Source organism: Dendropsophus ebraccatus, chromosome 9 (genome assembly GCF_027789765.1).
Source record: "Dendropsophus ebraccatus isolate aDenEbr1 chromosome 9, aDenEbr1.pat, whole genome shotgun sequence".
NCBI lineage: Eukaryota > Metazoa > Chordata > Amphibia > Anura > Hylidae > Dendropsophus > Dendropsophus ebraccatus.
In genome coordinates this window covers 13,911,221-13,924,020 of record NC_091462.1, presented here as the reverse complement: position 1 = coordinate 13,924,020, position 12,800 = coordinate 13,911,221, and the positions used below count along the sequence as shown (strand labels likewise).

Genomic DNA, 12,800 nt, shown 5'->3' with positions numbered 1-12,800 from the left:
AGTTACTGTGATCTGCACAGTCCTTTTGCTGTTTGAAACTATCTCCATTTTAGCAACATTATTACTTGCTTTATTAAAGATGGGTGACAGGTAGCCCTAGCATTATTTTCAGCTTTTAAATGGACTTTCACCACAGATAGTGAGGCCCAGGCACCCTCTTGGTCAGTCTGGTGAGGCCCAGGCATTGCCTTCGTCTTTTGGGTGAGGCTACAGTAGAAAAAGTTTGAGAAGCACTGGTATAGACAATGAGTCCAATGACTTAACCAGAATAACGTCTTGAAGGCCCTGCCTAATTTAGTGCTGTACTCTCCCTGGGATAGCATAACTAGGTGTAATAGACAAGAAGAAGAAGAGAAAATCCTCATACTCACATTTACTGAACCGCCTAATGCTCTACAGTGTCGAGGTACCCGTCCTGTGAGGGTAGTAAGAGGCCCCAAGTCCCTGAGCTGGGTTGAGCAGACTTCCGGAAGCTTTCCAGGACAGCTGTGCATTACGCAGTGGAATACGTAGGCTAACTGCAGCTTTATTTCATTGGGGTCACTGCCCTGTACTGTGTGGCTAGTATCCCTGGCGTGGGCAAGGTGTTCCTCAGAGGACGTCCTTTTCCTCCTGAGGGGGTCTAGCACTGCATTCCAGTGGTTGCTTGCTTAAAACTCTCTGTGTCTGTCTCTGACTGGAACTAGACTGAACTCCTCCCACCAGGAACTAGACTCCTTCCCTAGTGTGTGTTTGTGTGTGTGTGTGTGTGTGTGTGTGTGTGAAGATAGGATAGGACAGAAAAAGGAGGGAAAACTGTTTGCACCTACAACTGGACAAAAACAACATGTGACAAAAGACAATTAACCCAATACTTTCCTCAGCTGTGCACAGAATTTACACAGGTGCATAAGAAACGTAGTACAGCACCTTTAGCTGGGGCCCTACAATACAGTCAGTGTCTGCAACTCACACAACCTCCCCTCACCTCTCTGCCCTCCAGGATCCGTCCATGATTTACTGTTTTACGTTCATTGTACTTGGGTTATGTATTTTGCATGCCGGGCCCTTGCTTATACCTGTTCTATACCATACCCTGATCTATGAGATATACACCACAGGGATACATAAGGGTACATGGACTTATTCAGGTTATAGCCGGCACAGTCACTGTTCTCCAGGACAACAAAAACACAGAAATAACGGGCAGTAAATGTGATGTTTTCCGAGTATCACCCCTGACATGAGAGACAACAGAGCGCTCACCTCCTGGCGTCAGCCACCAGAACCCGGGGATTTCCCTGTGAGCATTTCCTGATTATTCCCATACAGTAACCAGTCTGTTTATAGATACATCAGTGAGATGTATGAAATGTAAAATGGTATTTCCATCTGGTAAGAATGAAGGCAAGGACAGGCCGTAACCTTCTGATTGATGGGGACCCAACTTAGACCTGCAAAGTCCTCATCACCTGCTCTGCAGAGAAGACCAACATGGCTCCATACAGCGAAATACAGAGATCAGTGAAACACCAAAGTGTTTAACCCCCTGTGTAGGACAGGTAGGTGTATTAGATGGACAGTGGACTGATTTTGATGAACAATGTGTAATGTTTCATTTCACCAGTGGTGGCGCTGCTGGGAAATTGAACACTTGCTGGCAGGTAACAGCTTGGGTGGCCAAGGTCATCGGGAGCAGTAAGTATAGTATTACTCCCTCTCCTTGTCTATGTTCACACAACGTCATTTTTCGACCTTATTTTTGCACAGACCTCGTTTTTTTGGGCAGAAATATGACCCTATTCTGCAAATTATGGCCGTAACTAGCAGAATTTGTGTGGATTTTCACCTCAAAATGTCGCCCGTTGAAAAATGAGGCAGTAAAACAACTTTGTGTGAACATACTGTAGTCTAAGCTCACGTGGACTGAGCATACCCGCTTATACCTGGCCTATACCATAACCTGATCTATATTATACACCACATGGATACACATATAGAAGGTACATGGACTGAGGAACGCACCTGACTTATTGACTTATTCAGGTTATAGCCGGCACAGCTCCCTGCACAGTCACTGTTCTCCAGGACACAGAGCACAACAAAAACACAGAAATACCGGGCAGTAAACGTGATGTTTACCGAGTGTCACCACCGACATGAGAGACAACAGAGCGCTCACCTCCTGACGTCAGCCACCAGAACCCGGGGATTTCCCTGTGAGCATTTCCTGATTATTCCCATATATTCACCTATTGCTGTAAGTTTCCTATGTGACTGGTAAGGCTTATGGCTATGACAGGCCGTAATATTCTGGCTAATGGGGATCCAACTTGTCAGGTCCCTAAAATCCCTAATATGAAAGGTCTACTGCCCCTTTGTCTGTTTTCCCAGCACTCGTTCTGCAAAGAAGACCAACATGGCTCCGTACAGCGAAACACGGAGAAGATCAGTTCCTTCCAGATTACAGTTTGTATTTTTATGATATTTTGCTTTTCTTTATTCTAGTGAGGTCAGTTAAAGGGATAGTAAGTTATCCCGGGGGTCTGCCACAGGGTAGGTGGCAAAGTGTTACCATCATCTCACAAAACTTTTTACAGGTCACAGAGATGGGTCAAAAGTTTTCATCAGTCAGGTCGTTCAGACCTCTGCTGATCACTAAACCAAGCAGGGGGAAGCACTTGGCTGAGCGCTTCTCTCTGTGACTCGCTGCAATCTCCATCTCACTGCATGATACATAGACCTATTATAGAGAGCAGCGAGCCATGGAGTAGAGAGGTAGCAATCAGTGAGGGTCTGAATACCCAGACTCTGATCAAAAGTTTCAGCATCTCTCTATGACCTGGCAAGGGTTTGTAAATTGATAGTAACACAATGTTTTACTGTTTTACCTCATCCCCAGGTTGTGTGTGGTATAACGTCTCGGCTTTGTTCAATTTAGTGCAACTGAACTGCAATACCAGACACAAAAAGAGGTCAAGAGGGGCGCTATTTTTTTTACAAAAAGAAAAGATCTGTGTTTTTCTATTTCTGGATAACCCCTTTAAATAGGTCAGCACTAAAAGATCTGGGCCTCCTCAGGGGACATTGTTGATACATGGTAACGCACATAAATGCTTTCTGCTGTGTCATGTAAACAAGACAGAATACGGCAGTGTGAACCCGGCCTTAGTGTCATCACACTGGTCTATATATTATACTATATATATTGGACTGTATACTGTACTATATATATTAGACCACACAGTTTTTTCTTTGTTGCAAATTTGTGCTAAAAAATAGTGAGCTTCGCAAAATGTGACTTTATACGGATTAACTTATTCCAGAAACTGGTGTGAACTGGTTTATAAAGATATAAGACTTCTTATCAGCTTCTTGGACTGGTTACTATTCTTCATCTTTGACTTTCCAGCTGGTGCGATACTACAACTCCCAGCATGTCTGAAATATACAAGTAGTCATCACTGATATAGTGCATGCATGCTGGTGTGTATGATGAAGTCATGCTGCTGCCTGGGTCCTCTCCTCCTCCTCCTCCTCCTCCTACTCCTCCTCCTCTATGCCCCAGCTGACTGCTGGTTGTCTTGGCAGCACTATGTAAACTGAAGGACTCCATTCACTGCCCTCAGGCTCCCCATAGACTGACATCACACTCAGGAAACTTGTTTAGATTATTGAGGTTGGCACAGACCATGACTACTGCCCAACTCCAGGAATAGATGCCGCCTGGAGAAGACTCTGCCCCCGCCATGGTAGAGGACCCTGTGAGCCAAGGCGTGCCCACCCTCCTGTGATCTCAGCCAGGTAATCGCTCTCACTTCAATGATCTCACATTTCACAGGATCTTTGTTTTGGGACGTGTAAAGCTCGTCCATACATCGGCTGCCCGGGTCACGTTACATTCTACATAGAAGAGTGAAGTGGTCTGGAAGGTCTCTGGATTTTGCCCATTGGTCAGATTCCCATCTCCTTTAGTAGATTGGGCAATGTAGCTCGTGGATGTAGAACCATGAGACGCCATGGGAAAATACCACTAAAGATTCTTTGTTGAAGGAAAGTCTATTGGACAACGCATTTCAAGGCATATAACCCACTTGTCCAAGTCGCTCATAGACAGCATGGAGGACTGGCACCGTCCTGGTCTTTCAATATGTTGGTTGCCTATTCTCCCGAAAAGAATAGACTCCTGGGAAACTGGCACTGCCAGCACAGAAATGTCCGGGCAAGTATGTACACAACACTGCCAGTCACTGCTGCCATCATTGACCCATTAGCGTCTTCGTGGCAGAGATCGAGGGCTTGGACTGGTATCAACATGCATGACTAGAGTGGCAGCTGCCAATCTTCCTGACCTAGGAAAGAGAAGAGGCGCCATAGATATTCTGAGGCAGGTGGCAGTGTGTTTGGTACTGTTGTAGATGGGACTGTCATATGTACACTGGGGCTTTTACTGTCATTGGGCACTGTGGTTGGCACTGTATTACGTGTTCAATAAGTGGCACTCAATATACACAATAGTAGTGAAGGAAAAAAGTGATTTGCTCACCATATAGCCGCCAACTTCGGGTTACTACTTATGACCGACATGCTGATATCATCAGAAAATGTGTTTTGAAACATTGGGATCTACTAAAAAGTGATCCGAAGTATAATAATATCTTTAGAGAGAACCCGATTTTCTGCTATAGAAAAAATAAGTCACTGTGTAATAAATTAATTAGAGGTGATATAGCTAAAAAGAAAATCTCTAAACAGACATTCCTAGCTAGCAGACGTAAAGGCACATTTAGTTGCCTATCTTGCCAACACTGTAGTGCCATTATAAAAGGGGAGTACATTAGCCATCCTAGAAAAGGCACCAAATACCCAGTGAAAGGTTTTTTTACCTGTAATGATAAAAATGTGGTTTATCTCCTTAAATGTCCCTGTGGACTAGGGTATGTCGGACAGACGAGCCGCCCGATAAAAATTCGCCTTAACGAACATAAAACAGCTATACGAAAGTTTGACACTAAACAAGAAAGTAGAAAAGATGAGGAGCAGAGACCGTTTGGGGAGACAACAGTTGCGAGACACTTCTCCGAAAATCGACATAACATCTGCGATTTACGATGGCAAATTGTGGAGCAGGTTGAGCTGTGTGCAGACAGAGAGGAGAACCGCAAGCGGTTACTCCGTTGTGAGACATATTGGATTTCCAAATTAGAAACATTGAGTCCCAACGGACTCAATGAAGTATGCAGCTTTAGTGCATTTTTGTAAATATAGAGCACGTATAGTTATTACCTTTAGTCCCACCCAACTTTCATGCGTATTATAATGAATTTGTAGCATTGCGTTATATTACATGTCATATTACTCACTAGCGATATCTATAGGGTTAAATGTTGATTCATTATAATCCCGCCCTCTCCCTTACGTCCTCGCGCATGAGGAAGGAGGAGTTTGTATCCTCCGAAACGTCCGCGAGGAGGACGTACTTGGGCGTCCGTGTCTGAGAATTACATCAGCTGTGAGCATGTAAACTTTTTGCTGCATTTACTTTAAAGAGAAGAAAATAAAAAAGATTCAAGTCATATCGACTCTGTGAGTATATTGCTCCTTATAAATTGGAGCACAGTGGGTCTTGTAACCCGAAGTTGGCGGCTATATGGTGAGCAAATCACTTTTTTCCTTCACTACTATTGTGTATATTGGATGCTTTGTCCGGACTGGTGGAGTCCGAAAGTGTGGAGGGTGCTCATGAGCATTACAATGTGCGTTACCTCTCGTTACATATACAATAAGTGGCACTGTCATATGTACACTGGGGCTTTTACTGTCATTGAGCAATGTGGTTGGCACTGTATTACGTGTTCAATAAGTGGTACTGTCATAGGGCAATGTTGTACTTGTGGCACTATTCTGAGACCATATATATCCCTGAAAGTATGTTTGTCTGGGGCTGATGACATCACGGTCTCAGACTTGCGATTTTGCGTTGTCACTTAGTTGATGGGCATTTAATATTTGTTTGGGGGGGGGGGAGGTGGCCAAAGGGAATATGTGGGAAATTGTTACAGATACGGCAAAGATGACCAATTCGGCTAAGTAGAAAAATCTGTTTGATCCAGGAAAAAAGTTATGTGAATTATTAGAATTTTACAGCACAATGTAATAAAGAGAACAGATGATTCCCAATGCCCCCAATATGAGCCTAGTGCCTGTGTATGAGCCTCCCCAACACACAGCTCAGATCCACAGTTTGGATACACCGATCCTTATTCTGTCCATGGTCATAAGCGCTAAATAGAAAAACATTTCATATTGTTATTCCCCAGGAAATGATGATGATGATGGAGGAGACGGCGCACGATGGAGAATCGGTTTTATCATTTCTGGAGGCGGCTGCAAAGGGAAACGTGGAAGAAGTTATCAGAAGTCTCCATATTAATCCCGGACTCATAAATACCCCCCATCCAGAGACTGGGAGCACTGCCCTGATAGTGGCCGCTGAGGAAAACCACTCAGAGGTAAAGATGGATGGATGGATGGATGATAGATAGATAGGAGAGAGATAGATAGATAGATAGATAGATAGATAGATAGATAGATAGATAGGAGATAGATAGATAGATAGATAGATAGATAGGAGATAGATAGATAGATAGGAGATAGATAGATAGATAGATAGATAGATAGATAGATAGATAGATAGGAGAGAGAAAGATAGATAGATAGATAGATAGATAGATAGGAGATAGATAGATAGATAGATAGATAGATAGATAGATAGATAGATAGATAGGAGATAGATAGTTAGATAGATAGATAGGAGATAGATAGATAGATAGATAGATAGATAGATAGATAGATAGATAGATAGATAGATAGAGTAGACGTGTGTGTGAGTATGTCATATGGCACCCAATCTATTCTATTCTGCAGGTGGTCGCTCTTCTTCTGGAACATGGAGCTGATGTCACCGCCTGTAATTCTGCCAACCAGACAGCTGTGCATGTAGCGGATGATGGCGTCCGGGCCCAGCTGCTGTACGCTGTCACCAGGACCTCATATCCACAGCTGTCCATGCTGCAGGCGGCATGGAGGGGAGATCTGGGCAGCGTCCGGCACCTACTGGTCAGTCATCCACTATATACAGACCAAAGCCAGCCCTGTAGGAAACTACATGTCTCAGACGCTGTTTATAGGGCATGCTGGGAGGTGTGGTTTTTCTAACATATGTAGACTCACCAGTTTAAGATATAGAAAAAATACATTGATCAGTAGTAACCACCTTCACCACATGGGCCTATGGGACCTCCTGTTTGAGTCCACCCTCTATACCCCCCATTGATACCACTGTAATTGTGATGTAACACGCTTTGCCTATGCAGGTGCCATAGGCCCCTTGTACAGCAGGAGCTCTATCTCAATTTAATATCATATTAACATCATGGTCACCCACCTAATGGGCACCCTACTGTGTTTGGGGCCTTTACATTGTCTATCCACCATAGTGGTTCCCAGCAGATCCCAATTTTGCAAATCTGACAGCCCCTTCCCCATCTCTCCTGAGGTCTGAGGTCTCCATTGCTCTTCGTCCTCCTTATATGTTGATGTTTTGCTCTTTAGTCCACAGATCCCGGTCAGTCTGTACACACCAGGAATGGACAAGGCTTGACCCCCACCATGTTGGTGCTGCGGGATGTAGACCTGTTTGTCGGTGTGACCATGAGACATGACTACAGACCTGTGGAGGTGCTGCAAGAACTTCTCACACACAACGCGTGAGTTCACCGAGCTATAAATATACAGATAGGAAAATATTGTGTGTGGTGTTCGTGATATTCCCCTTAGAGATTCCGTCATGTAACTGTAAAATTGTTTGCATGTGTGTTTATTGATGAGGAATAGGAGCTGCGTTAACCGTTCTACATAGAATATTCCATTACTTGTTCTGATCCTGTATTATACTGCAGAGCTGCACTCACTATTCTGCTGGTAGGGTCACTGTGTACATACATTACTGATTCTGTATTATACTCCAAAGCTACGCTCACTATTCTGCTGGTGGGGTCACTGTGTACATATATTACATTACTGATCCTGTACTAATCCTGGGTTAGGGTGCCTTCACACCTACCGTATCGCAGCAGAAAATCCGCTGCGGATCCGCAGCGGATTTAACAGTACGTATTTAATGCTGTGTTCATTCATTTAGTTAAATCTGCTGCAGATCCGCAGCGGATTTTCTGCTGCGATACGGTAGGTGTGAAGGCACCCTTAAATCATGTATTATACTCCAGAGCTGCAATCACTATTCTGCTGATGGGGTCACTGTGTACATACATTACATTACTGATCCTGAGTTCCATCCTGTATTAGGGTGCGTGCACACTACGGAATTGCCGCGTATGACCCGTGGCATATTCCGTCGCTCGTACCCGCCCGCGGCGGCGCGCATTTCTGCCCGTGCCATAGACACTATTCTATGCATGGGCGGATTACACATTACGCCAAAAGAATTGACACTTCTTTCGGCAGAATGCGTAATCCGCCCATGCATAGAATAGTGTCTATGGCATGGGCAGAAATGTGCGCCGCTGCGTGCGGGTACAAGCGACGGAATACGCCGTGGGTTATACGCGGCAATTCCGTAGTGTGCACGCACCCTTATACCCCAGGGCTGCGCTCACTATTCTGCTGGTGGGGTCACTGTGTACAGACATCACATTACTGATCCTGAGTTACATCCTGTAGTGTCCTCTGGGCCCCCCGCAATGTTAATATGTATTCTATAGATATGATTATGATGGATAAGAAAAGACTATAGTGTAACCAGATCTGTGACTGCAGAGACGCTGATCTCCTGGACTCTGGAGGACGCTCAGCATTCAGCTATGTGTCTGAGGTGAAGAATCCCCTGAGACGGCAGCTGATGGACGCCTTGGAGAGGTGCGCCCCCCCGCCAGGTAAAGAGCTGCATTGTGATGGTCGGGCAGGAGGGACAAGGCTGCTGGATGACTAAACCATTCACAGGTCTCTCTCCTTTCACAGACGCACATGGTGAAGCCTCCTGTGACTTGGGTATAAAGCCTCCATTACATGACGCTCCACCGGCTGGAGTCATTCAGAAGGAGGACTTTGAGGAGGTAAGCAGGGACTGTCCCCTCTCCTTGTTTCTACATTCTGAATAGGTGAGTGTTCTCCAAGCTGGTGTAGAACTACAACTCCCAACATGTTCTAACTTGCTAGGAATTTAGTTTTGCTTAGGTGTTGAGTTGGTAGTTAGTATGCACTTTCACTTTAACTATACTTTTTGTCCCTCTTGGGGACTTGTAGAATACGCTGTAGTGCTATGGTCTATTGTGGAGGACATTTATCAAGCCTTGTGCAGTAAAGCAGTTGCCCATGGCAACCAATCAGACTCCAGCGGTCATTTTTAAAAATGAAACCTGATTGGTTGCTATGGGCAACTGTTCTACTGCACAAGGCTTAATAGGCCCAGTAATGGGGCGGATCAGAGGAGACAGACTCTGCTTCAGCTCCAGGGTCCGCTTCATAAAACATTCCTGTATGTTTGGATGGGATTTGTCCCGGGTTAGAAAAACATGGCTGCTTTAATTCAAAAACAGCGCCATACCTCTCCACAGGGTGTGAGCAACATTGCAGCTTAGTCACAGTCACCTCAAAGGAGCTGAGCTGCAATACCAGACACAACCTGTGGTCAGAAGTGGCGCTGTATATAACAAATAAATTAAGCACGTCCATAAAACTAGTTTAAAACTTGGCTGCTTGCATGTTTTTTCAGGGAATAGTTGGGACTACTCATAAAGGTGACCTCTTTCCATATTTTAGAACAAATGCTCATTTTACAGATGGAGCTGGTTTCAGAAATCTATTTAAAAATCTCAAGTCCTCCCATACTTATCAGCTGCTGTATGATCTGCAGGAAGTGGTGTATTCTTTCCAGTCTGACACAGTGCTCTCTGCTGCCACCTCTGTCCATGTCAGGAACTGTTTAGAACAGTAGAAAATCCCCATAGAAAACCTCTCCTGCTCTGGACAGTTCCTGACATGGACAGAGGTGGCAGCAGAGATCACTGTCATACTGGAGAGAATACACCACTTCCTGCTGGACATACAGCAGCTGATAATTATGGAAAGACTTGTGATTTTTAAATAGAAGTAAATTACAAATCTATATAACTTTCTGAAACCAGTTGTTTTGAAAGAAAAAGATTTTCACTGGAGTGCCCCTTTAAGGCCGCCATTTTTCAGCAGCCAAGTATAGAGCAGCTGCTGCATTATCCATGGGTTGGACATGGTCGCCACTGGCCTATAACGGACTTAGTTGGGTGTCTGTCAATTTGATGGGAATGATATAGTGCTGTGTGCATTACATAACACCACCACTTGACATTTAAAGGGGTTGTCCAGCGTTTTCTTTCTTATTTTAAAAGTAGTCGGGCTCAGATTAGAAATAAATTCAGGCCGCTTTGTCCTCCATTGGTTTGGATTTCCCTGTCAGCCGCCGCGGTGAACCACCTGCCTCTTGAGTAATAATCGCTCAGCCGTATCGTGTGTAACCAGATGGCTGGCACAAGCCCTTCACGTTCCTCGCACTACAATGACAACATGACTAATAGTGTTACACGATACGGCTAGTGCAGCAGGTTGGGGACTGGGAGCTGCGGAGACTGGAGGTGAGAAAAGTATGGTAGACAGCCGCTAGGTAGAGACGAGAGGGGAGATGGCAGATCTCACTGGATTGCCAGAAGATCCCGTCATGATGTCTCTTAACATCTGAGGATGGATTTAGAGAGATAAGCAGCATGGCAGACGCTCATTTCTGCTGAGAAACCACAAGATCAGCTGGAAGGGGAGGCTGAGATTGAGCTTATATGTATAACCAGCTTAAAGCGACTCTGTACCCACTATCTGACCCCCCCCAAACCACTTGTACCTTCGGATAGCTGCTTTTGATCCAAGATCTGTCCTGGGGTCTGTTTGGCAGGTGATGCAGTTATTGTCCTACAAAACAACTTTTAAACTTGCAGCCCTGTGCCCAATAGCCATGGCCAAGATTGTGTATACATTAGGCTCTGTCCCTCCTCATTATTAGGAATGCTCCAGGCAGATTTTCTATTATTCATCAGTTGTGTCAGCACAGCACATGGGCTGGATCATTAGTCACCTGTGCAATGTTCAGACAGGAGAAAATGTTCTAGGGGCATTCCTAATGATGAAGAGGGCGGGGAGGAGGGACGGAGGGGTGGTGCAAAGTTAGGGCACAGATATTGTAGGCCACGGCCATTTGACACGGGGCTGCCAGTTTAAAAGTTGTTTTTTAGGACAATAACTGCATCACCTGCCGAACGGACCCCAGGACAGATCTTGGAATAAAAGCAGCTATCCGAAGGAACAAGTCGTTTGTGGGGGGGGGGGGGGTCAGATTGTGGGTACAGAGTCACATTAAATAAGCACTGTCAGCAACAAGTGTTCTGGTTTCTCTTTCAGCTGAGCAGGGACGGGATCTCCAGTGATTATTGGGAGGAGAACCTGGAACCTGCAGCAGGTAATAACTAAATTCTAGCAGTACCCCCTGTGATATACGTTGCTTTTTCCCATACAGTCATGCACTATATATATTTTTACTTTCATTTATATGCATTTATAAGCTGCTCGCACATTAGCCGTTTGGGCTTGATTATTATTTTTTTTTTTATAATAATAATTGAATTTTGGGCATCAACATTTGCACCTGCCCTGTTTTAATTTGTTATACATTAAAGGGGTACTTCATTATTTTTTTTTCAAATCACTTGATGTCAGAAAGTAATACAGATTTGTAAATTACTTATATTTTAAACTCCAGTACTTACCAGTTGCTGTATGACCTACAGAAAGTGGTATATTCTGCCATGTATGACACACTGCTCTCTGCTGCCATCTCTGTCCAGGTCAGGAACTGTCCAGAGTAGCAGCAAATCCCCATAGAAAACCTTTCCTGCTCTGGACAGTTCCTGACATGGACAGAGGTGGCAGCAGAGAGCGCTGTGTCAGACTGGAAAGAATACACCACTTCCTGTAGGGAATACAGCAGCTGATAAGTACTGGAAGATTGGATATTTTTAAATAGAAGTAACTTACAAATCTATAGAACTTTAAGTTTAAGTTAGTTTGATTTTATTTCCCCTTAAATTAAGGTAGGTAGCTCCTGCGTCACTAGTATCTATTGCAGGATGTATGGGCAGTATAAATGTCACCCTTTGTTTTCCTCATTTCAGGCCTTGGGGAGCAGCCAGACCTTCGAGGAGAAGTTACTTTCCAAGAAATGGAAAACTTTGATCAAATGCAAGAACGGTAAGAATAAAACAATAGCAAAACAAATACTTAATGTGACGCTAGAACAGCTAATATAGATAAAACAGATAAACCAGAAGCTGGGATTCTGGGACTATACGTAGGCTCATAAATGATATGTAAGGAAGATCTTTACCCCTAATGTACAAACATCACTATTGCAGCCATGAGTAAGAGTACCTGTGTATACTCGAAACATGTCGGAAGTTTACATCAAATTCTAGTACAGATTGAATGTTATGAAGCTGGAGGGCACACTTCTTTTTGTACATGTTACTATTACCCATCGGTCCTTGGGTGTGTCTCTCGAGCTTCTGATGTAAGGACAAGTTAAAGTGACACCCCCATATTTCATTTTTTAATCTTTAAAAACGTTTTCAACCCTCATATAGCTCTCTGCATACCTTATTTTAGTTTTTTTTTTCTCATGATGCTGGTTGCTGAGAAATTCTTACTTTGATGAGCTTCTTTCA

The 12,800-nt window shown here is 44.2% G+C and overlaps 1 protein-coding gene across 1 annotated transcript in view; it reads left to right on the top strand.

Moving 5' to 3' along the window:
* Positions 1–2,278: 2,278 nt before the first annotated feature.
* The window catches only part of LOC138800720 (mitogen-activated protein kinase kinase kinase 19-like), a 28,197-nt gene continuing 17,675 nt past the window's right edge, over positions 2,279–12,800 (top strand). The window contains exons 1-9 of the mRNA XM_069982642.1: positions 2,279–2,448; positions 3,571–3,783; positions 6,300–6,491; positions 6,907–7,098; positions 7,594–7,748; positions 8,818–8,933; positions 9,019–9,113; positions 11,482–11,539; positions 12,252–12,327. Of these exons, the coding sequence (XP_069838743.1) occupies positions 6,303–6,491; positions 6,907–7,098; positions 7,594–7,748; positions 8,818–8,933; positions 9,019–9,113; positions 11,482–11,539; positions 12,252–12,327 (881 nt within the window). The 5' untranslated portion in view covers positions 2,279–2,448; positions 3,571–3,783; positions 6,300–6,302. The remainder of the gene's footprint in view (positions 2,449–3,570; positions 3,784–6,299; positions 6,492–6,906; positions 7,099–7,593; positions 7,749–8,817; positions 8,934–9,018; positions 9,114–11,481; positions 11,540–12,251; positions 12,328–12,800) is intronic.